This window comes from Sphaeramia orbicularis, chromosome 16 (genome assembly GCF_902148855.1).
Source record: "Sphaeramia orbicularis chromosome 16, fSphaOr1.1, whole genome shotgun sequence".
In the NCBI taxonomy this organism is placed as follows: domain Eukaryota; kingdom Metazoa; phylum Chordata; class Actinopteri; order Kurtiformes; family Apogonidae; genus Sphaeramia; species Sphaeramia orbicularis.
This window is the reverse complement of record NC_043972.1, coordinates 51,495,240-51,516,614: the sequence shown is the minus strand read 5'-3', so window position 1 is coordinate 51,516,614 and position 21,375 is coordinate 51,495,240. Positions and strand designations below refer to the sequence as shown.

General features: G+C 40.7%; 1 protein-coding gene across 1 annotated transcript in view; it reads left to right on the top strand.

Moving 5' to 3' along the window:
* agmo (alkylglycerol monooxygenase) overlaps positions 1-21,375 on the top strand; it is a 110,144-nt gene that overhangs the window by 8,046 nt on the left and 80,723 nt on the right. Inside the window, exons 2-3 of the mRNA XM_030159227.1 lie at positions 5,953-6,083; positions 13,377-13,528. Of these exons, the coding sequence (XP_030015087.1) occupies positions 5,953-6,083; positions 13,377-13,528 (283 nt within the window). The remainder of the gene's footprint in view (positions 1-5,952; positions 6,084-13,376; positions 13,529-21,375) is intronic.

The following is a 21,375-nucleotide window of genomic DNA, read 5'->3' as shown; positions in this document are numbered from 1 at the left end:
GTCCAGTACCGGTTCCCGACGTTCCAGTTTTTTTGGACTTGAACCGAAACGTTTTTACGAGTCCAGAACCGGTCCATTGTACTGGTACACAGCACTAGGCATGCTATATGTACGTATTTTCATCCTTCCGCATGTTACTTAATGCCATTTGATGGCATGTCAGTGCACTAGCTTCTAATCGCTAAACCTGTGAGCCTGTGCGTCTGTCTCTTTCTCTCTCTCTTTCTCTCTATCTCTCTCCCGAACTGGTCAAGGCACATGACCTTCCTCCAAGAGGTGTGGTCTGCTTGAGGTGTCTGCCTGTTAAAACAAAGTTTTTCCTCTCCACTGTCACCAACTGTTTGCTCCTGGAGGATTCTGTTGGGTTTCTGTAAATTGGCTTAAGAGTCTGGTTTAGACCACTTCTAATTGTAAAGTGTCATGAGATAACTTGTTATGATGTGACGCTATATAATAATAATGTATTTCTTTTTTTTTTTTTTAAGTTTGCTTTGCCCTTCTTGTAAAGTCAAATATAAACATAAACAACTGGAAACAAATGGATATTTGCAGCATTGAACTTTAGTGTTACTTTATTTATTTATTTTTTACAGTGAACACTTTAAAACACAGTAACATGCTACCTCATTTGTCAGAGACATGGAAACATTAAAAACATGCTGCACATTTCAAGTTTTTGGGATACTCGAGTATCTTACCAAACATGTAAGCAGGCATGTGTTTTAAGTGCAACTATATGAAGAAATTTTCATGTATTACTAATTTTTTTATTTTGAATGTGGGACTGGATAGTAATGCACTTTCCTTTACTTTGTCAGTTGTTTACCTTCATGATAGCTGTCCACTAATTTGTATGTAAGGGCTTCAAAATTTCTACAAAAACATGAGTGGTGACATGTAGGCTAAGTCCCTCAGTGCCTCTTTTCTGCTCCCCCACAGCAGCAAATACTGTGCAACATCAGATACTCTGTTTAGAAATGCAATGCTAATGTCAACAAATGATGGGTTAACAATATATTTAATGGAAGCACGCACAAATGGTAGCTATTATGCATTTTACAATTTTCTCTGTGGTAGGAGAAACCTCGAACCTAAAGCTCATGGTACAAAAACCAACCAGCAGCGTAACAAGCTTACTCAACTCAACAACGTGAGTTTGCTAGTTACTAGGTACTTGAAACAGTTTTTTGTTTTGAGATACAAACTGAAAATGTACATTTTTTTTTTTTTTTTTAATACGAGTTTATTCTCATAAAGTCAGGTACCTTGATCTGGGGCAAGGGAGACAAGACACAAATGATATTAGATTAGACCATGGGTGTCAAACTCATTTTAGGGTGTATTCACACCAGGAAAGTCCGATAGTTCACTTGCTTTGGTCTGGACCAAATTTTTTTTTTTTTTTTAATTTCGTGAGATTCACATTCACACTATACATTTTTGTAAATGGACCAAAATCTGTCAACAAAACCACGTGTGTTGAGGTCGTTTTTGGACAGAAATGAGCAGTGTCGATTAAAGTGCTCAGTCCAAAGTGAAAGGAGAGAATCATGGAAATTTTGCGTGCTGTTTTTGTTATCGTCAAAGCGGTTTTTACAGATGCAAGCATTTGCACAAGTGTTTGAGCAACAAGAGCGTTTGATGCAACGTCAGGTTTACAATACTGTAGAATTCTTTTCTCAATGATGGAGACACGGGGCGAGATAGCTACGGAGGACAGCGCTCATGTGCACATCATGTTGTAACCGTTGGTCTTATTCACGCAAGACGTAACAGGTATGAAGTTGGAATTCTGCTAGTATATGAAGAGACTGTTATCAAGAACCATTAGTGCTCCGTACTGCTTACCTATGTGTATCTATCCTATATCACCATTAAGTTTAGCCAGGTACAGAATTCCTTAACGCAGGGAAAGTTTGCTGGGGGTGATGAAGTAGTTTATTATTTTTTTCTTTTCAAGCACAACAGACAAATCTAACCTTCATCCTGATCATTCTCTCGCTGAACAAGCTGAAGACGTCGGAGTTTTTATGTGTCCTTTCTATCAGTTGTGTTATATGTACAGGGTGGGGAAGCAAAATTTACAATGAACATTTTGTTGTTTTTTCTCAGCAGGCACTACGTCAATTGTTTTGAAACCAAACATATATTGATGTCATAATCATACCTAACACTATTATCCATACCTTTTCAGAAACTTTTGCCCATATGAGTAATCAGGAAAGCAAACGTCAAAGAGTGTGTGATTTGCTGAATGCACTCGTCACACCAAAGGAGATTTCAAAAATAGTTGGAGTGTCCATAAAGACTGTTTATAATGTAAAGAAGAGAATGACTGAGCAAAACTATTACGAGAAAGTCTGGAAGTGGAGGAAGCAACAAAAAATGTACCAAAGCTTTTATTAAAGCTCTCAAATCCAAAATCCTAAAGGATCCAACCAAATCTATGAGAAAAATGGCAATTGAACTTGAGGTAGACAACAAGACCGTTAGAAATGCAGTAAAATATGATTTGAAGTTAAAATCTTACACAAAAACACCAAAACACTTGTTGACAACAGCAACAAATCCAACTTTAGCAATTTTTGGGAATCATGTTTATGGCCGCCTTCTAGCCCAGATCTAAACCCTCTGGATTATGCTATTTGGGGCGTTTTAGAACGTGCTACCAATAGAACATCACACAGCAATGTCGACTTTCTTAAAGATACTATTAAAGAGGAATGGGAGAAGTTGTCACCCGAATATTTGAGGAACACTTGTGCAAGTTTCAGGAAGCGTGTGAAGGCAGTTATTGAGAAAGAAAGAGGACACATAGAATAAAAACATTTTCTATAATGTAAATTTCCTTGTGACAAATAAATTTTCATGACTTTCAATAAACTAATTGGTCATACACTGTCTTTCAATCCCTGCCTCAAAATATTGTAAATTTTGCTTCCCCACCCTGTACATTTGCACAAATGTCCAAAAGGCAGCATGTCTGTTCTGAGCTTCAAGTTTGACCACAGCTCATTTTCATGTAGCCTATCCTCACTCTGAGCGGTTCTCTGGTCTCTGGTAAAACTCTGTTTTCCATAATGCTCAACACATGATGGGAAGCTTGTTAGGTACAAAAAAACCCAACTGTGTCGGATTGGGTCCGGGCTGCTTTCACACCTCAAACGAACCGCACCAGGGTTCGTATGGAACCGTGCCGAGACCACCTCTTCAACTGGGTCTCGGTTCGCTTGTTTGGTCCGGAACAGAGTTCGGTGGTTTTTATTCACACCAGCCCAAAAGGTCCGAACCAAGGGAGCAAACCAACACTGGTCCGTTTTAAATGGACTAAACAAGGCAGGTGTGAATACACCCTTAGTTCAGGGGTCACATTCAACCCAATCTGATCTCAAATGGTCTGGACTAGTAAAATGAACAGTATAGTGACATATAAATCATGGCAACTCCAAATTTCTCTCTTTGTTTTCATACAAAAGAGTAAAATTACATTATGAATAACCATGACCAATCTGGATTCTTAAGAAGGACTGGTTTTGGCCCGTGGGCTGTATTTTTGACACCCTTTTGACACCCTATGTAGCTAACCTAGTCGAATAACCAAGTTTCATTTGCACGTTTTAGGGACCGAACCAAAAGGTAAGGCCCTCTCACACAGTGAGAGGCCTTGCCTGGAAGCAAGGCCCTATTGTTTTTTGTTCGTTTTTTATTGTTAGGGACCGAGCCAAAAGGTAAGGCCCTCTCACACAGTGAGAGGCCTTGCCTTGAAGTCAGGCCCTATTGTTTTTCGTTCGTTTTTAAATTATTATTATCCAGACACCACTTTGAACTGGATTTTGACCCCCTAAATGTGCTCAAAAACTCACCAAATTTGGCAAGACTGTCAGGCCTGGTGAAAATTTTATAAAATGAAAAAATTAACCTCATAGGTGCCAAAATGGGCTCTTTAGCGCCACCTATGTGAAAAAAATGGTGACAGCTCTAGTGGCCAGTAGGAATGTTATAGAGACATGAAACCAGTGCCAAAGTGTTTGTTGGATGATGCACTACAAAAGATACTTTGAGATAGGATTTACAGTTATTGATTTATAACAATTTGTTTATTTTCATACTTTTTCCACTTTAGACTGCCATTTGACCCCCTTAACATGCTCCAAAACTCACCAAATTTGCCATGTATGTCATGGCTGGTGACCACTTTGATTCAATATCAAAATTAACCCCTTGGGTGCCAAAATGGACTCTGTAGTGCCACCTTTGTACTTAAAAATACACAAAAACTGCCCTAGCAGCCAGTAGGAATGTCACAGAAACATGAAACAACTGCCAAAATGTTGGTCTGATTGAGCCTGACAAATCATACACTGACACTCATGAGCTAACTCCAACAGGAAGTTGGCAATCTGCCTTTCAAAGTTACTCTACATTTCTGCAATTACTGCTTATTAATTTCCAACGTTTTTCACAAATGTTATACCTCCTTAAGTTCCCGCAAGTCTGCAGAATCCAAAAGTGAAAGAATTTTTGAGATGCAACCTACGGTTATGGAATAATCGCGATTTTTTGAAGAGTACTTGTTTTTTACTGATCACATTGAAAAAAATCCCTGAAAACTCTTGCTGGTGCAGACTAGGAAGAGTCTGTGGATAGTGTAATGGTTAGAGCTGCTGCCTATTGAGCAGGAGGACTGTGGTTCAACTCCCAGGCAATCCAAAAAATTTATTTATTTATTTATTTATTTATTTATTTCCCCCGTTCATTTTAAAACAGGTTTTGCTGCATTGTATTGTGGATATTTAACATTTTGCACACATTACAGAGTACAAGGAGTACATTTTTTCAAAATAAAGGCCTTATTAAAAATAATGCATAATGACTATTAAATAACTTCTCCATTTTTATGCCAAATGCTCAAGTGTTTCTACAGTTTTAATTCATTAAAAATTATTCTTTCAAAGACACACATGCACACACAATAGTTTTTTTCAAAATAGAAGTCTTAAATGTGGTAAATCATGACTTTTATGCTCAACTATTTGTATAATTTCAATTCATTCAGACTGATTCTGTGTCTCTCTCACACACACATACACAAAGTAGGGTTTTTCCAAAATAAAAGCCTCATTAAAAAGAGATGGTGCTTTCACCAGAGGGTCGCTGGTGTTCTGTAGGGATTTAAGGATGACAGACAAAAAATGGTGGGAGCTTGTATCGGAACGATGAGGTGTGAGTGGAGCTGAGGTGTCAACGGTCACAGAAGGTGGAACACGCGGGAGGCGGAATGCACGGAATGCACTGCTCACACAGTAGAGTTTTTCCAAAATAATAGCCTTAAATGTGATAAATCATCACTTTTATGCTCAATTATTCATACAGTTTCAATTCATTTTTCGAACTGATTCTATCTCTCACATACAAAATAAAAGCACAGACAAGCAGTAGGGTTTCCAAAATAAAAGTCTCATTTAAAGGTGATGGTGGTTTCAGCAGAGGGTCGCTGGTGTTCTGTAGGGGTGTAAGGCGGACAGAAAAAAAAGGCTGGGAGCTGGTATGGGACGGAGAGGTGTGAGTGAAGCTGAGGTGTCGACGGTCATGGGAGGCAGATCATGCGGGAGGCGGAACGCCCAGTGGGAGGTCCCGCCCAATGCTGCTTGCAGCTTTAATCTTTCTTTGTTATTGTAGTGTTTCACTCTGAATGAATACTGTTCTTTACTTTCACCACAAAGAAAGTTTCCATCGCTAGAAACAAGTAAACCCAGTCTGCCAATACACTGTTGATTTAGGACCACTGCATTGGCCTCATAGTGAAACAAAAATAATGGATCACAAAACATGAAAGCCATACAGGCCTTAAAATCTTTTGCCATAACAAATATTCAATCTTAACACGACTGCAGATTGTCTTTTCATGTGACTGTGCTGACGAGTGATTCTCTGTGTTGCATGTGTGCTCAGGCCACTCCTTTCTTTGTGGGTCTGATGGTGTTGGAGCTAGTCGTGGGTGTGCTGAAGACGGGGGCCCCGGTGGTGACAATCAATGATGGACTCACCTCTATTTCAGCAGGAATGATCTCCAGACTCCCTATGTAAGTGTCTGTCACACATGTTTCAGTATCACAGCACATTGAAGCATGTTGTATCAGTGCAAACAATGTATTGCAGCATTTACAACCTTTATGTAACTTTTTTTGTAATCTAACATGTTATCAGTTAGTTGTCAGTAAGTATATTGACACAATGATATAAGTTTAGGTAGTTTTGTGTATAAACCTAGATGAGTAGGTAAAGGTATGTAGCACCATAAGCATGATTTAGCCTTTTCAACCCCAAATAATAAGTAGTTGGAACAGAAGGAAAAAGACAATTAACCATATAATTAACAATTTTATATTTTTAAATAAATAAATAAATAAATAAATAAATATATATATATATATATATATATATATATATATATATATATATATAGATATATATATATATAGATATATATATATATATATATATATAGATATAGATAGATAGATAGATAGATAGATAGATATCTGAAAATATACTTGTATGGCTTATATTTCATTGTAGATAGTATGAACATAACATTTCACGTGTTGTCCAGTTAGCTTAATTTTATTTCTTTATTTGCATCAATTTAGAGCTCATTTTTGTATTCGGTTAACCTATTGATTATTTAATTAGATTTGATTAAAAGATTGTTTAATAAAAATAAATACAAATTTCTAAAATGTGAAGAAGACATGTCTGACTATGACAAACAAGTTGTCCTTCATTCCACAACAAACTGAACGGCCACAAAAAGTATAAAAGTAAAAGGGTATACAAAAATATCTGAACCAAGAGATTTGCACCTTGCTGGCCAAGGGTGCAATAGTGCCTGTCGACCCCCTGCTGGATCCAGGGGGCTTTTATTCCAAGTATTTTCTGGTCCCAAAGAAAACAGAAGATCTACATCCAGTTCTGGATCTCAGGGGCCTGAATGTGTTTTTAAAGCTATTACCCTTTCACATGCTGACCACAAGGGAGGTGTTGCATGCACTTTCCCCAGGGGACTGGTTCACGTCAATTGACCTGAAAGATGCATATTTCCATGTCCCCATTGCACCACGTCATTGGTGGTTTCTTCGCTTTGCGTTCCAGGGGAAGCACTTTCAGTTCAGGATTCTCCCATTTGGGCTCTCACTGTCTCCCAGGGTGTTCAGCCGGTGTGTGGCAGCAGCCCTGTCCCCCCTGCAAGCGCTGAGAATTCTGCCTTACCTAGACGACTGGCTTATCTGTGCAGCAACCCGCGACCAAGCTGTCCGGGACACTTAGATGGTGCTCGATCATGTAAGACCGCCTGGGCCTGCAGGTGAATATGGAGAAGAGCAATCTTGCTCCTTCACAGGAAACGTTTTTTCTTGGCATTGCCCTGAATTCAGTTTCAATGACTGCTTGCCCCTCACCCCAGCGGGTCAGCGGTATTTTGGACCTGCTTCCAGCATTCCGGCACAGCAGGGCTCCACCTTTTGTGCTGTATTTGCATCTTCTGGGCATGCTCACGGCCGCATCTGGTGTGGTGTCCCTAGGGCTGCTTTCACTGCGACCACTTCAATGTGGTTAAACGGCCTGAGCTTGGACCCTGCACGGCATGCACACAGACAAAGGAAACTTTGTGTCCCACCTCAGTGCATCCAGTCCCTATCCCAGTGGAGGGACAGGTCGTATATCACAACAGGGGTCCCACTTGGCTCCCTCCCGTCATGCAGGGAGGTGGTGCATACAGATGCATCCTCCATGGGTTGGGGTGCGACCTGGCAGGGGTGGATGGCCCAGGGGACATGGTCCCTACTGCAGAGCAGGGAACACATCAACGTCCTGGAATTGCTGGCCGTGTACCTGGCTCTCCAGTACTTCCTCCCAGGCTTTGCGAGGCAGGCATGTGCCGGTGAGATCAGACAACACTGCTGGTGTCTTTCACATCAATCACCAGGGAGGCACCAAGTCAAGGCAACTGTTGCCCTTTACCAGCCTCCGGGCAGCCCACATCCCAGGACCACGGAACATGCCTACAGATTTTCTGTCACGTCAGAAGCCGCTTCCGGGGGAGTGGAAGCTTCACCTCGAGGTGGTCGATTGCATTTGGAGGACCTTTGGCAGAGTGGAAGTGGACCTCTTTGCCTCCAGAGAAATAGTTTACTGTCTCCTTTGGTTCTCCCTGACAGACGGTGCCAGTCCTTTGGGCTGCGATGCACTGGCACATGATTGGCCCCACACTCTCCTCTACGCTTTTCCTCCATTCGCCCTGATTTTTCAGACTCTCCTCAGTGTCCTTCAGGAGGGGCACAGGGTCCTTTTGGTGGCCCCCTTTTGGCCGGCGAGGACTTGGTTTCCTCTGCTGTGCAGGCTTTTCTCCGGCCTACCGATGCGCCTTCCCTCCAGGAGAGATCTCCTGTCCCAGCTGGCGGGCTGAATTCTCCACCCCGACCCGGATCGCCTCCAGCTCTGGGTTTGGCCACTGCAAGGCCCGGCCCTTCCTTCTCCTGATACGATGGGGAGGTAGGGCGCATGATGGCTGATGCACGGGCACTATCCACACGTGCTGTGTATGCTAACAAATGGGCAGTTTTTGAGAAATGGTGCCATGGCAAAGGACGGTACCCAGTACATTGTTCAGTCTCTGACATACTGGCCTTCCTTCAGGACCAAGGGTGGTCTCCATCCACACTGAAGGTTTATGTGGCTGCCATTTCCTGCTGGCATGTTGGGATGAACGGTTGTTTGGTGGGTTGTGACAAAGAAATTTTACATTTCTTGAGGGGTGCTAGGCGTTTGCATCCACCCATACGCCCCGTGGCACCGGCATGGGACCTTTCTCTGGTGCTTGAGGCCCTTCAGTCCCCCCCATTTGAGCCCCTGGTGGGGGTGGACCTCAAATGGCTTTCACTGAAGACTGCATTCCTTATGGCAAGGGTTTTTGCAAAACGTGTGGGAGAACTACAAGTCCTCTCCATAAGTGAGTCATGTTGTCAGTGGAACCCTGATGGCTCAGGTGTTACACTGTGGACTGATATGTCATTTATTCCTAAGGTGCCATTAACGGCAGACCACACTCAGCCACTCCAGCTTGCCCGTCTTGACACCGGGGCCCCCTTTGAGCCTCTGTGCCCTGTCCGTGCTCTGGAGGCATACATCACTTCCACCGCATCTTTGCGGAAAACAAACAGTCTGTTCATCTGCTATGCCGGCGCACGGAAAGGTCAGGCTCTTTCTAAGCAACATCTTGCCCACTGGATTGTGGACATGATTGCTAAAGCCTGCACCTTGCAAGGTTGACCTCTGCCTGCAGGAGTCAGGTGCCACTCAACAAGGAGCCTATCAACCTCATGGGCTGCCATGAATGGAGTGCCATTGGAGGTAATATGCAGGGCAGCCTTCTGGTCTTCTGCAAACACCTTTGCAAGGTTCTACAGGGTGAATGTAGCCATACCCCATCTGCTACAAGGCATCCTTCGGCAGCAACCTGCTACATCTTACTAAGGTGGGTATTGTTGTAGCAGTTGTTGTCAGGGGTTTTGCAGATTCCTCGTGACCTTGTTGATATACATCATCCAGTGCTTGAAGCACCACCTCTGGTGGTCAGTAGGGATGAAATAGAACAAAAGTTACTTATGTAACTATGGTTCTATGAATCCCAGATGACCGCCAGAGCACTTGGTCCCTTGGAGTCCTTGTGCTCTCGCGAGAAGATTAAGGGACTGAGGTTCTGGTGTCACATGACAATATAGACTCACGTGAGCCACCGGGAGGTCACAGGTGACTTTGTTGTCATTAATACTCGACCTGCGCAAGAATGATCATTCAGTGCTTGAAGCACCACCTCTGGTGGTCATCCGGGATTCATAAAACCGTAGTTACATACGTAACTTTCGTTTTTAATCAAGTCAGTTAATTGTTTCAGCTCTACATTCATTCCCAACATTCAGCAGGCAACACCTAGAAGACAAAGTTAGGTCAATAAAGTATTTACACATTTTTAGTGTTACAGGTGGAATTTTGTCCAATTTTCCTTTCACTCTTAATGCATATAACAGTATTGGGTCTCTGTGGCTGCATTGTGTTTTTTCAAGTGGAGTCTGCATCAGGCCAGTCCAGCACCCAAACCCTCTTCTTTTTCAGCCAAGGCTGTGTAATGTGGACAGAATATAGATCTGCATTATCTTATTGAAATATTCATGGACTAGTTGGTGGTACCAGTCTGGATAGTCCCTTTCATCTCGGTCATCAAATTGTGATTCATCTGACCACAGCCCATGTTTCCACTATGTGATTGTCCATCCCAGATGCCGTAGAGCCCAGAGAAGGCGACGTTACTTCTGGAAAAATTAACATAAGGCTTCCTTGTGGCTCAATAACATTTATACTGGAATTTGTCTCAGTAACTTTGTTTTGTAGACACTGACAAAAGTTTGCCGTGTTCATTCTGGTCCATGTGGTTCTGTGAGGTCTAGATGACAGTTCTTTCATTTTTTAACTTCTTATTCCTAAATTTCAGATTATGAGGGATGGGTGTATGTTTAAAATAAAAAGTGGATCATACAAAACTTGAAATAATACAGATTATAATGAAATACAAGTCAAAGTAAATTTGAATATCTCTGCTTTCTCATTTAGTTTTCATTCTTCTCCATACTGTTTCAGCTATTTCTTTATTGTGGATTTACTCTTGCATAATACACTGCTTTTGAATATGTTTTACAAATAATGAGACTATAGACTACTTCGGAGTCAACGTCATGGTTTATTTCACTACAGCTGTGCACGCAGTTTGGTGGCAGAAAAACACTGTATATCAACGGAGGTAAACAGAGAGTTTGGAGAGAATAGAGGAAAAAAGGAAGAAAAATCTCTTGCTGTGCTGTAGGTTGTCAGAATAGAAATGCTAAAAAAAGTAATCTTCACTTTTACCAAATATGGTCGTTAAAGTCACTATTTGAGGCAAAATGTAGACGCTTATGGTTGCAAGCCTTTAAACAGACAGACTGGACTGATGAAACTGACTGAATCAACAGTGATTTACATTGTTTTAATGTACATTAAACAACACTGACCCAGCAATATAAGCACAGTTGGTCTGTCAGTATAGAGTTGGTACACTTGTCCACGATCGCCCACGTCTGGTAAAACTGTGTTTTCTGTCCTTGTTGCTGACTAGGCAGCACGTCGGTCCTCAACTTACCGAAACCATCAGACAGATCTCAGTGTTCTGTATTCCAACCTGTTCTGTGTTCTTTGTGCTCTTAAATTGAAGGGTCAAACAGAATGTTCACTAATAAAAACACAAGCTTAACGTAACCGATGGCTGCATGTGGGATTTTTCTCTGTGAATTGTGTGAGTTACCACAGTATTCCTACCCTGCAAATTTCCGGTGCAACACTTGGTTTTTAACTCTTTAAGTGCCAGACAGTTAAGGGGCTAATAAGCCTTAAAAGTGCCACAGAATTTAGCCGTTTTTCAGTATTTCGCGTCGTTTTTATAATATTTGAAGAATCCTGCAGGAAACCGCTCGGTAACATCCGACCAATTGCTGATTAGATCCAAAACGCACCGGACGCAGCCGATTCATTATTGATCGTAATTTGCATAAGTTATAATAATAATAATAATAATAATGATAATAATAACAATAATAATAATAATAATAATCATCTTTATTTATATAGCACTTTTCATACATTAAAAACTGTAGCACAAAGTGCTTTACATATCACTTTAAAAATCAGTACCGCCCCCCACCCACACCCACCCACTCACCCGCACACACACATATACATGCAAACCCACATATACATGCAAACCCACAAGCTCACACATACTTAAGAAGACTGACTGAGCATGGGTAGACCAGAACAAAAATGTACAAGTAAAAGTAAAACATCAATTTAGGAGGCGCTGTCTCAGGGAGCCATCCGCACCAGGATGCAGCCGCCGACCCCGGCGACCAGGCACCAGCAACACAGCCCCGCATCCTAACTAGTGGGAGAGGGCCAACTGGGACCCCCACCCACCAGAAAGGAGCGGACCCCAGTGAGAGAAGGCGCCACAGCCCCCGGAGTCCACAGCCGCCCCCCGGCATGGAGGGCTCCCTCTGATGAAACACCGGAGAATAAGAAACATTAAAAAGATATAAAAATATTATTCGGTCGTGTGACCTCAAATTCCCGTCTGCTTGGTCTCAAAAGGTGGACACAGACGGAACGTCATCGAAATGTGAGAAAGAAATGGGGGTGGATGGTTTGTTTGTACACAAATGTGGCGTGTTCTCCAAAGCCGATCGGATCGGCCCGTGGCACTGAAAGTGTTAATATCCTGGACATGACCGCAAAGTACAAAGTTTTAGGCATGGAGGAGTTTGTATGCCTTGAGATTTTCTTTAGTGTAAGTGTTGGGTTTTTCAACAGGATATAAACAGATGTCCGGCCACTATAGCTCCGGCCGTTTTGTCACCTCTGTGACCCACTGAGCCGACAGTGAGTCTGGATCAGGAAACCACCTCACCCCGCTGCTAATGCTCAACTTATCTTTACACCTTACATGCTGACAGACCATTAAAATGATTGGAGAAGGCCTCTGTATCTTCCATTATTCTGTTTCTGTCCTGATTTTCGCGTTCCTGACACCAGCTTCCATGTACTGTTGATGCCACAACTGTGGGTTTCTGCCACCAGTTAGGCTCCGCCCACAAAATACGTCATCGCTGTTTACCAGCATCAAAATGGTCTATAGACAAGGACATTAAAAATCATTACTCACCTAAGTCACAAAAACTCACTTTTTTGCCTTCACAATGAATAAAACAATGGATGACGTTGCTCCATCCAATTCTGAATACAGTTTATGGTTTTGACATTACAGAAAGTTGAAATTGCAGTTATCAAATAGAACTGTATGTATTAACATTTAATCTTTGGTAGAAATTACTTGGTAGTGAAATATGTACATAGAAAAACTAGAAAACTATAACCGAAACTTGAGTCATCAAAATAGCAGTCCCCATGCCATGGACTTTTTTTTTTTTTTGGTTTTTTTACAGTCTATGAATAAAACATTTATCATATACTTTTATTTGCTGCAGCACTTATTTTGTGCAATAATCCAGAAGCCAGTGAAAAAGTTCCATTGGTGTTTTGTTGAGGGGCAATGCAGTTCCAATGCTGGCCTACAAAAATATCTAATTCTATCCGCACTCTATTATTGTGGCTTAAGACTTTCATGAGACTTTCATAGTCCAAGTCTTTTGTTTACAGGTCTTAGTTTCTGTGTAGAACACATCAGTCTCCAGAATCTTTTAAGATTAAAACTCATCTGTACACTCACTTTGAAGGTTGTTCTTTCGTGGCTTTGAGCTGACAACGTACATGTATGTATGGGACCAGTACCGCCTAGTGGAACTGCCCTGGGATTCTGCCTCGACCTGGTGGCTCACCTTTGTGGGAGTGGACTTCTGCTACTACTGGGTCCACCGCTTTGCTCATGGTAAGAATGTAACACATTTAAAGATGGGAATCCACATTTCAGATCTCTGAAGTAAGTGATTTATCATAATTTATTCTAATATTATTGTCTACATTTTGCATTTCTCAGAGAAAATCAGGTGTTTTCTTATATTTTATTTACTGTTCATGTAGGTGTCTGGGCTTTGATGAGCTCAGAGTCAATTCAAAGGTTATTATATGAAAACAGAAAAGTGAGAAAATAACTTTTTCAGCAAAATGTATCATTAACTGAACATAAAAACAAGTATCTCCCTTCACTGTCATTCATCAAACTTAATAGGTTTTACAGGTGAACCAGAGTTGTAGAAGATGACGGTGTTTCCATATTCACTACGGAGCCTCTGAATGTCCAAATGGGTCATCTAATGACCACGAAAGATGACAAACTGTTTTTAACATTTTAGATCAGTAGATGCAGCTGTTTAGGTCTTTGCAGATTAACGTTGTCAGGTCTGGGTCATCAGTTATTAGAGGATGTTGGTATGAAAATAATTTTGTGTCTTTATTATGCAAGCAAAGGCAAAAAAGGCAAACAAGCAAGCTACCAATAGAAAGCCACCCCTTCTGCTCGTGTAGATCCCACCCATCACATTCATTTGAACTTACAAGCAAAAGTTTTTGCTTAGCAAAAGATGTTGACACGCAAAACTTTTCTACTCGCAAACAATTTTGACCCGGAAATAAGTACCACTTGAACTTGCAAGAAAAACTTTTTGATTTGCAAAGATTTAGAGTTGCAAAACCTTTGGACTTGCAAACAAAACTTTTAAAATGACAAAACATTTTGGCAAGCAAGCAGAAGTTTCAGATTTGAAATGAAAGAAAATGAGAACACAATTGATTTTGTTAAGCTTAAAAATTTTGAAACCTCCATTTTTGCTTTCAAGTCTTGATTTTTCTTTTTTTTTTTTTTTTTTTTCAAAACTGTATTTTTGTTTGCCTTTTTTTCCCCTTTGCTTGCATAATAAAGACACAAAATTATCTTCATACATTAGCTGTCACACATGGCTATTAACTACCAAACAGTCACCCACCGATAATGATAATAAAATCTACAAAGAGAGTCGATGATAAATTGTTGTAAAAGGCTGATTTAGATGCCATCCCTTAAGGGAGCAGTTGTGAAGATAGCACACACATGCTTTCCTGAACAATGCAGAGGAAGCAATTATATTTGAGTTGCATGCAGCTGCTTTCAGAACTGTGCAGATGTGAGAGGCCATGGTCTCCAGAGGGCTGCGATCTTAACCTAGAGCTGTCACACCACCGAGCTGTATGCAGTCATGGTTCTGAAGCAAAAACTCCTGCAGCATCGCTATAAAAAAAGTCCCGGTGACAGTATTTCCTGTAGCTGTGGCTTGACGTTTCTTAAAAATGACCTGGGGCTGAAGCTCCAGCTGTTTCCATGTGTTGGTTCACTGTTGCACATGCCAGATGCTGGGCCGCCACACAGTCCACCAGAAAAAAGGTATTTATTTGTGGCTTGCGCTGATGTTTATTTGTGTCAGCGGTACATAAAGCTGTCAGACATCTAGTCCACATATTTGGATGAAAATCTCCTACCACTGTCTAGTGAATCTGGTTAAACACAAGATGTGTTTTTAAATCGTCTGCACCAGCTCGCCAAGTACTGCCTGACAGGAGGCTGAAGTGACTGAGCACATCCCCTCAGGATGCATAATGGCCATTTTTAGTCTCATGTACCACTGTGATCTTAACATCCACTTAGGGAATTCTTGGCAGACATTATCCAGAAGTGTAATCTGGAGCAGTTAGATGTAAAAAACCTGTGAAAAATATTGAAGTCCATTTGAAATTGTACATTCAAGCAAAGTGCAAACAAGTCTACGAGACTTTTTGTACTTTCAAGAGACTGGAATCACACAGTCTCTTACCTTGGAGGATAAAAGGATGTCAAAGCGCCGTTCCATACGTATTGGTCTACAAAGCCAATTTCACTTGTATTATCACGGTGAAAATTTAAATGGAGCAGACACAAAAATGCACAAAAAGCCAACCAACCAAGTGTAGATGGGTTTGAAGGCTATACTGTGTCGAGCCCAGAGGTGGGTAATCCCAGCTCCGTAGAGTAAAAGTCCTGGCATGTATTTGTTCCAACCACTCACTGAACCAGCCCAGTTTGATGAGCTCAACTCCTCATCCAGGTAGATGAAGGGATAAATTAATGGAATCACCTGTGTCAAGTGAACAGGTAGAACCAATTCATGACAGGATTTTTACTCTATGGAGCTGGGATTTACCCTCCTCTAGTCGAGCCTTATTTAACATTAAGGCTGTGGAGTCTAAAATTTCATGAAATCATTACCATTCCCCCTTCTGGAGATTTACAGCATTATAAGCTCTTTCAAATCAAGGAAATATAAGGAAATATTCATGATATGTGACAATATGTAATAAATAGCCAAAATAAAACACATTATTGTCATGAAATAATTCTATTGTATTATTGTGCTGTATGTTGTAATGTGCGGCTTGAACTTACTATGTGATAATTTTTCATATCATAATAGGTTTTAAAGTTTTGTGTTAATTATTGCAAAATGTGGAAGATGGTAATGCTGTTGCTTAAAGTGTGATAATATGGTACATTTTGTAATAGCCAACCAACTAAACAGGTGCATAGTGAGTTTGCTGATGTTAACTGACCCTGTTTCTAAGCTAAGAGTAACTAGTGCTGTACACAGTAGCTATTGTAAAAGAGGACGGGGCAGTGAAGAATGCTGGATGAAGCACAAGGATTTTGGCAGAAAAAAAAATGACCCAAGTTGGCTCGTGTCAACAAATGACAGGATTTCAGGACAAACAAATGCAAACTTCACATACTTATACAAGCACAAGCAAATTTGGCACTCTGACCCACTTAGCTTCAGATTTGGTTTTATCTTGTGCTGACAAATTCTCAAAGCACTCACATTTTTGAGTTGGCTTAGTGTAATACTTAAATTCTTTGAGCTTTGTCCAATAAAAGCCACATCTGCTCATCACTGGTTGCAGCTTTAATTAATCTTTTTGTTTTTTTTCATCTCAAAACTATTTTTGTGGCCATTGACAAGAATTTATGATCCACTCCTCTTTAAAATTCCAGTGCACTGCACACATGCCTCAACCCAGTTAGAGGACGTGACCAGAATGAAGTTGATAAATTTTTGTAAACTTGGGAAAGTTCATTCTGTGCTTTGCATGTAAACAGTTCAAGACTCATATTGACAATCCTCTAAATGAGATTATCAGCACACTTTGATGCTTTGATAATGCATCTACCTGACCCTGTTTTAAAGTGGTCTTGACAATGAATAACCTAGAGTGAAACCCTAGTCGAGTAGTGTAATGTGTATGTTCTCACTGTTGGACTCATTGTTTGGCCATGCAGAAGAATGATGCTCGTGTTAGGATCACATAACCACTTGGTTTATTGGTCAGAATTCTTTTATTTTTGAACTGCAGAATCATTTTTATATGTCTCCTAAAACTTTCCACTTAACTTTCATTTCTGCTTCTTCCAGCCTGGTAGGGTTGGTTGTATGGAACATTATGGAGTCGCAGATAATTGTCTGGTGCTGAGCGGCCACAGTGCTCGCTCAGGATGTAAGGTTTTCCCCTTGTTGTAGAGAGGAAGCAGCTATGTCCAACCACAAAGCAGGGCTCCCTCACTCCTCACTCCTCACTCTGGTTAGTTCAGGTCATCTCGGTCAACCCAAATGTGACCTCTGGTTCTTTTCAGAGCAAGAGTCGACCAAACTATTCTAATGTGTGGGATGGCTCTTCCTTGTAATGAGACGCTGAAGAATGAGATGGATGTAGATTGTGGGTCGAAAATAGGGCTGCAGCTATCAATTCTTTTTGAAGTCGAGTGTTCCATTGAATATTTCAGCGATTAATCAAGTAATCAGATTTTTTTTTTTTTTTTTTTGCATTTTTAAACAACAATACTAATGCATGCGTGCACAAGCATATGATTTTATATGACTTTATGTCCTTATTCGCAAAAAGTGCATGAGGCCGTCAAAGTGCACTGCTGTTCAGTCACTTCATTTCATGTGTAGATTTTTTACGAAAGATCAAAATCCCTCTGCTGTTTTATTTTTGTGAAACACACATTATTCAAACCTGCAGAGAGCCCTATACACACAAGTATTACACAGCATTGAGGTAGAACATTTACCAGCACCGGAAAGACACATGAACATAAGCAAAATCTGAATGTGTTTACAAAGGTTGATCTGAAAAGGGGCAGTACAGAAGAAATTAGTATTTCTTACTTTGTATCACTACCTGACACAATGGAGCCAGATTTCAGTATGGAGCAGGTTCACATGGGGGATGGATCTCCAGGGATGGGGAGATGCCAAGCGCCTATCCAGTTCGGTGATCGGCTATCCCAGTCCCGGCAGCAGCCATGTGGATGAACAACTGGCTCCTCACCAGGGGCACTGCTTATTCCTCAGATTCACCCAGAGGATGTTTGCCCTGCTGTGTGCCGTAGAAACGTGCCCTTCCTGGGACTGGGACCTGGCGATGAACAGTGGTCCAAGCAGGAGCTGCTTAAAAAGTTTAATAATTAAACGAATTCTCGAGGCAAAAAAAAATTGAGGATTTTTTTGTACTTTACTTACTCGAGTACTCATTGCAGCTTTAGTTGAAAATATTTTTTGACATCTATTATCCTCTTCTTCTTTTATGTAAATAACTGCACAAATGGCTGAATCAACATCAATTTCACAGATAATAGAATAATGCTTAAGGTTAGTGTTGGAGTACTCAAGACCAATCTAAAGTCCAGTTGTTAAGGGCATTTTACTCTCTGACAAAAGGGACTTGCCATTTTATTTCAAGACTCATCAACTTCACAGCTGTAGAGATATCGATAAATGTTTGGTGCATTTTCATATTTATTTGTGAACACTGGTTTGAAAAAACATTTTTCAAAACATTTTTCTTTTTTGTTGGTTCTTGCTGCTTCTTTCTGCAGGCTACCTCACTCTGTTACTCACTGGCAACAGGATTCATCTGTCCCCTTTATACTACGCCAGTCTATAATGTTTACAAAACTGGCATAATATCCTCACTGCCTATTTGGTCTGGTCTTGACTTTGTTTTGCCCTGCCTTGGTCTTGGTTTTAGCTTTATTCTTTAAATCTTAGTTTTTGCTCTATCAGCACTCACTGATCTTGGTCATGACTTGGTCTCAGCATAGAAGGTCTTGATGACAACACTATTAAGTGTTCTCCTGCATGATGCGGACTGCCCCTCACTTGTACCATAAGAAGAGGGCTACCTTTTAATATGTCCTGTGAAATCCACTGTCTCTTTTTGATTTTACTAAAATAAAGGAAACAATATTTGACCTTAGGAAAGTTAAAGTCCATGACCTTTGTCATCATTGATGACAGTGAAATTAAGCAGGAGCACAATTTGGAGATGCTAAGTACTGTGATACAAATAGAGTTTAAATTAAAATCACTGTATCCCTGTTGAGTATTAGTTTCTCAGTCTGGCTTAGATAATTCACTGTCACCCAGAAACTCACCAGCATAAGCAAGTCTGTGGGTAAAGTGATGCTGGAAAGGATCATGGATCACTCCAAAGTGTGTTGAGATAAAAACAAAATCAGTTCTATCCTGGGGTTAGACATGCAAGTATGTATGTCCTAAGGAGTCAGTGGGAGCTAACACTAAAGCGGCTAACTCTCGTGCTAACTTTTCATATCACAGTACAACCAGTATGTTAAATAAAGTAAAAAATTCACTAATCATTGTTACAGTGATCAATTGCTTACTGTATCAGAATTTACAGACAAATCTCCTCCTTTCCTGTATTGTTTTCTCTTGTCTGTTCTTGTTTTGTTTCATTGCCTTATTTCGCCTTGTGAATGTGATGATATTTGACTGTTATGTATCAGTGCTCATAGTTTAAATTATCTGCCCTGTTTTGATGCATGGTCAGTCCAAGTCTAAAACAGTGCAAACACTGCATCTTTTTAAGATATTATCAGTATTGCATAGTAAGGAGAAAGTCCACTTGTAAAGATTCTGTGAACACTGAATCCCTATGACCTTCATTCAATAAAAACAGGTTTCAGTTTAACCAGTTTTACAGTGGACTTTTTTAGTGTCCCTCTGACTTCCACATGAAAGCATAGCTTAAAGATAAGTGGAAAATGCTTTAAAGAGAATTGTGCTGATGCCATCTTTACTGAGAACACAATACTGCATTACTGCTTGGTTTCATGTTGGGCAACTGATAGATGGCAGCAGATTTAAAGGAGCAGCTGTAACCCATTGCTGAGGTTAAAAGAGGGAGCACTATTAACAGAAATATTGAGCTTTATTATCATCTTTGCTTGGCAAAGTCTGTAGACTTAAGGTCAAGGGAATATTAGGTTGTCAACATTACAATGACCCTTGTTAGTACACAGATGAACTAGGCCATCTTTACTCTTGCTATCATCACTATTTGCTCTTCTCTCTTGGCACTGGTGTGTGGGCCACAATTGGCTTGCAAGTTCCCCTTTCTTTCATTAATGGTATGTTTTCAGAATCATCTGATTTCTTTTCTAATACTGTTGATTAACAGAAAGTAATGCTCAAACCCTGCAATAATGTGACCCGTGAGTAACTTTTGCATTTGCAGCCATTTAAGTCACTTTTTAAAAACACATTAGTTCAATAACCCTTTGACTGACAAGTTAAGAAAACAAGTTGAGGTCTGCCCATGCTTTATTTACTGCTTTCCCCTGCGGCTTTCTTTGAAAGACAGGCTCACTATATATGTTTTGAAAGCTTCTATTCTGAATGGGCCTTGAACTGCACAGTTTTTGGTGAGCAGAAGGCCGGCTCGGTTCGGGTGCGGCCATGTTGTCGACAGGCCTGTTGATACTGTTTATTCTAACCCTTTTTTGCAAGTGCCACTAATAGCAGCTCTGCTCTCAAGCAACTTCTATAAGCAGGCATTGCAGCCAGGCTGAAGCCATTAATCAGCCAGTCAACTGTCTGTACTTTGATTATATGTGAGGTAATGGAGTTACGCTGCAGTCGTCTCACCACAATGGCTGCTGCTCTGTGTTACTCAGACTTTTTTTTGGAGCTATAAGAGTGTCACTGTAACCAGAAGTCCCTTATCATTTTGTTAGAAGTTCATGAAGTGTTTGACGTTAATTACCTCCGCCAAGGAGGTGATGTTTTTGCCAGGGTTTGTTTGTCTGTTTGTTTGTTTGTTTGTCTGTCCGTTAGTGTGCAACATAACTCAAAAAGTTATTCACAGATTTGGATGAAATTTTCAGGGTTTGTTGGAAATGGGATAAGGAAGAAATGATTAAATTTTGGTGGTGATCGGGGGTGGGGGGGCCCACGGGGGGCGCCACTGATCAGCCTTGGCGGAGGTCTGCGCTCTCCGAGTGCTTCTAGTTTATTGTTTGTAGTTGTTATTTAATGTAAGTGTTACGGAGCTATAACATAACATTTGTCCAATAGTCTTCTGTAGACACTTTGCATAAAGGTGGAGAATGATAGTGTCTTGGCATGTCATGTTGCAGATCTACAGTCTAAGCATTTTCATACTCAAGTTATGTACCACTTAACCCTCAAAGACCCAAACAGTCACTGGCATCCGAAATCATCTATTGATCTAAAATGTTTAATAATATCTGAACCTATCACTATTTTGAAATAATTAAGGTAAAATTTTTCATGGTCATCAGATATGACCCATTTGGACGTTCAGAGGCTCCATAGTGAATGTGTAAACATTGTCATCTTCTACAACATTGATTCACCAGTAAACATGGAGTTTGAGAAATGACAGTTTTTT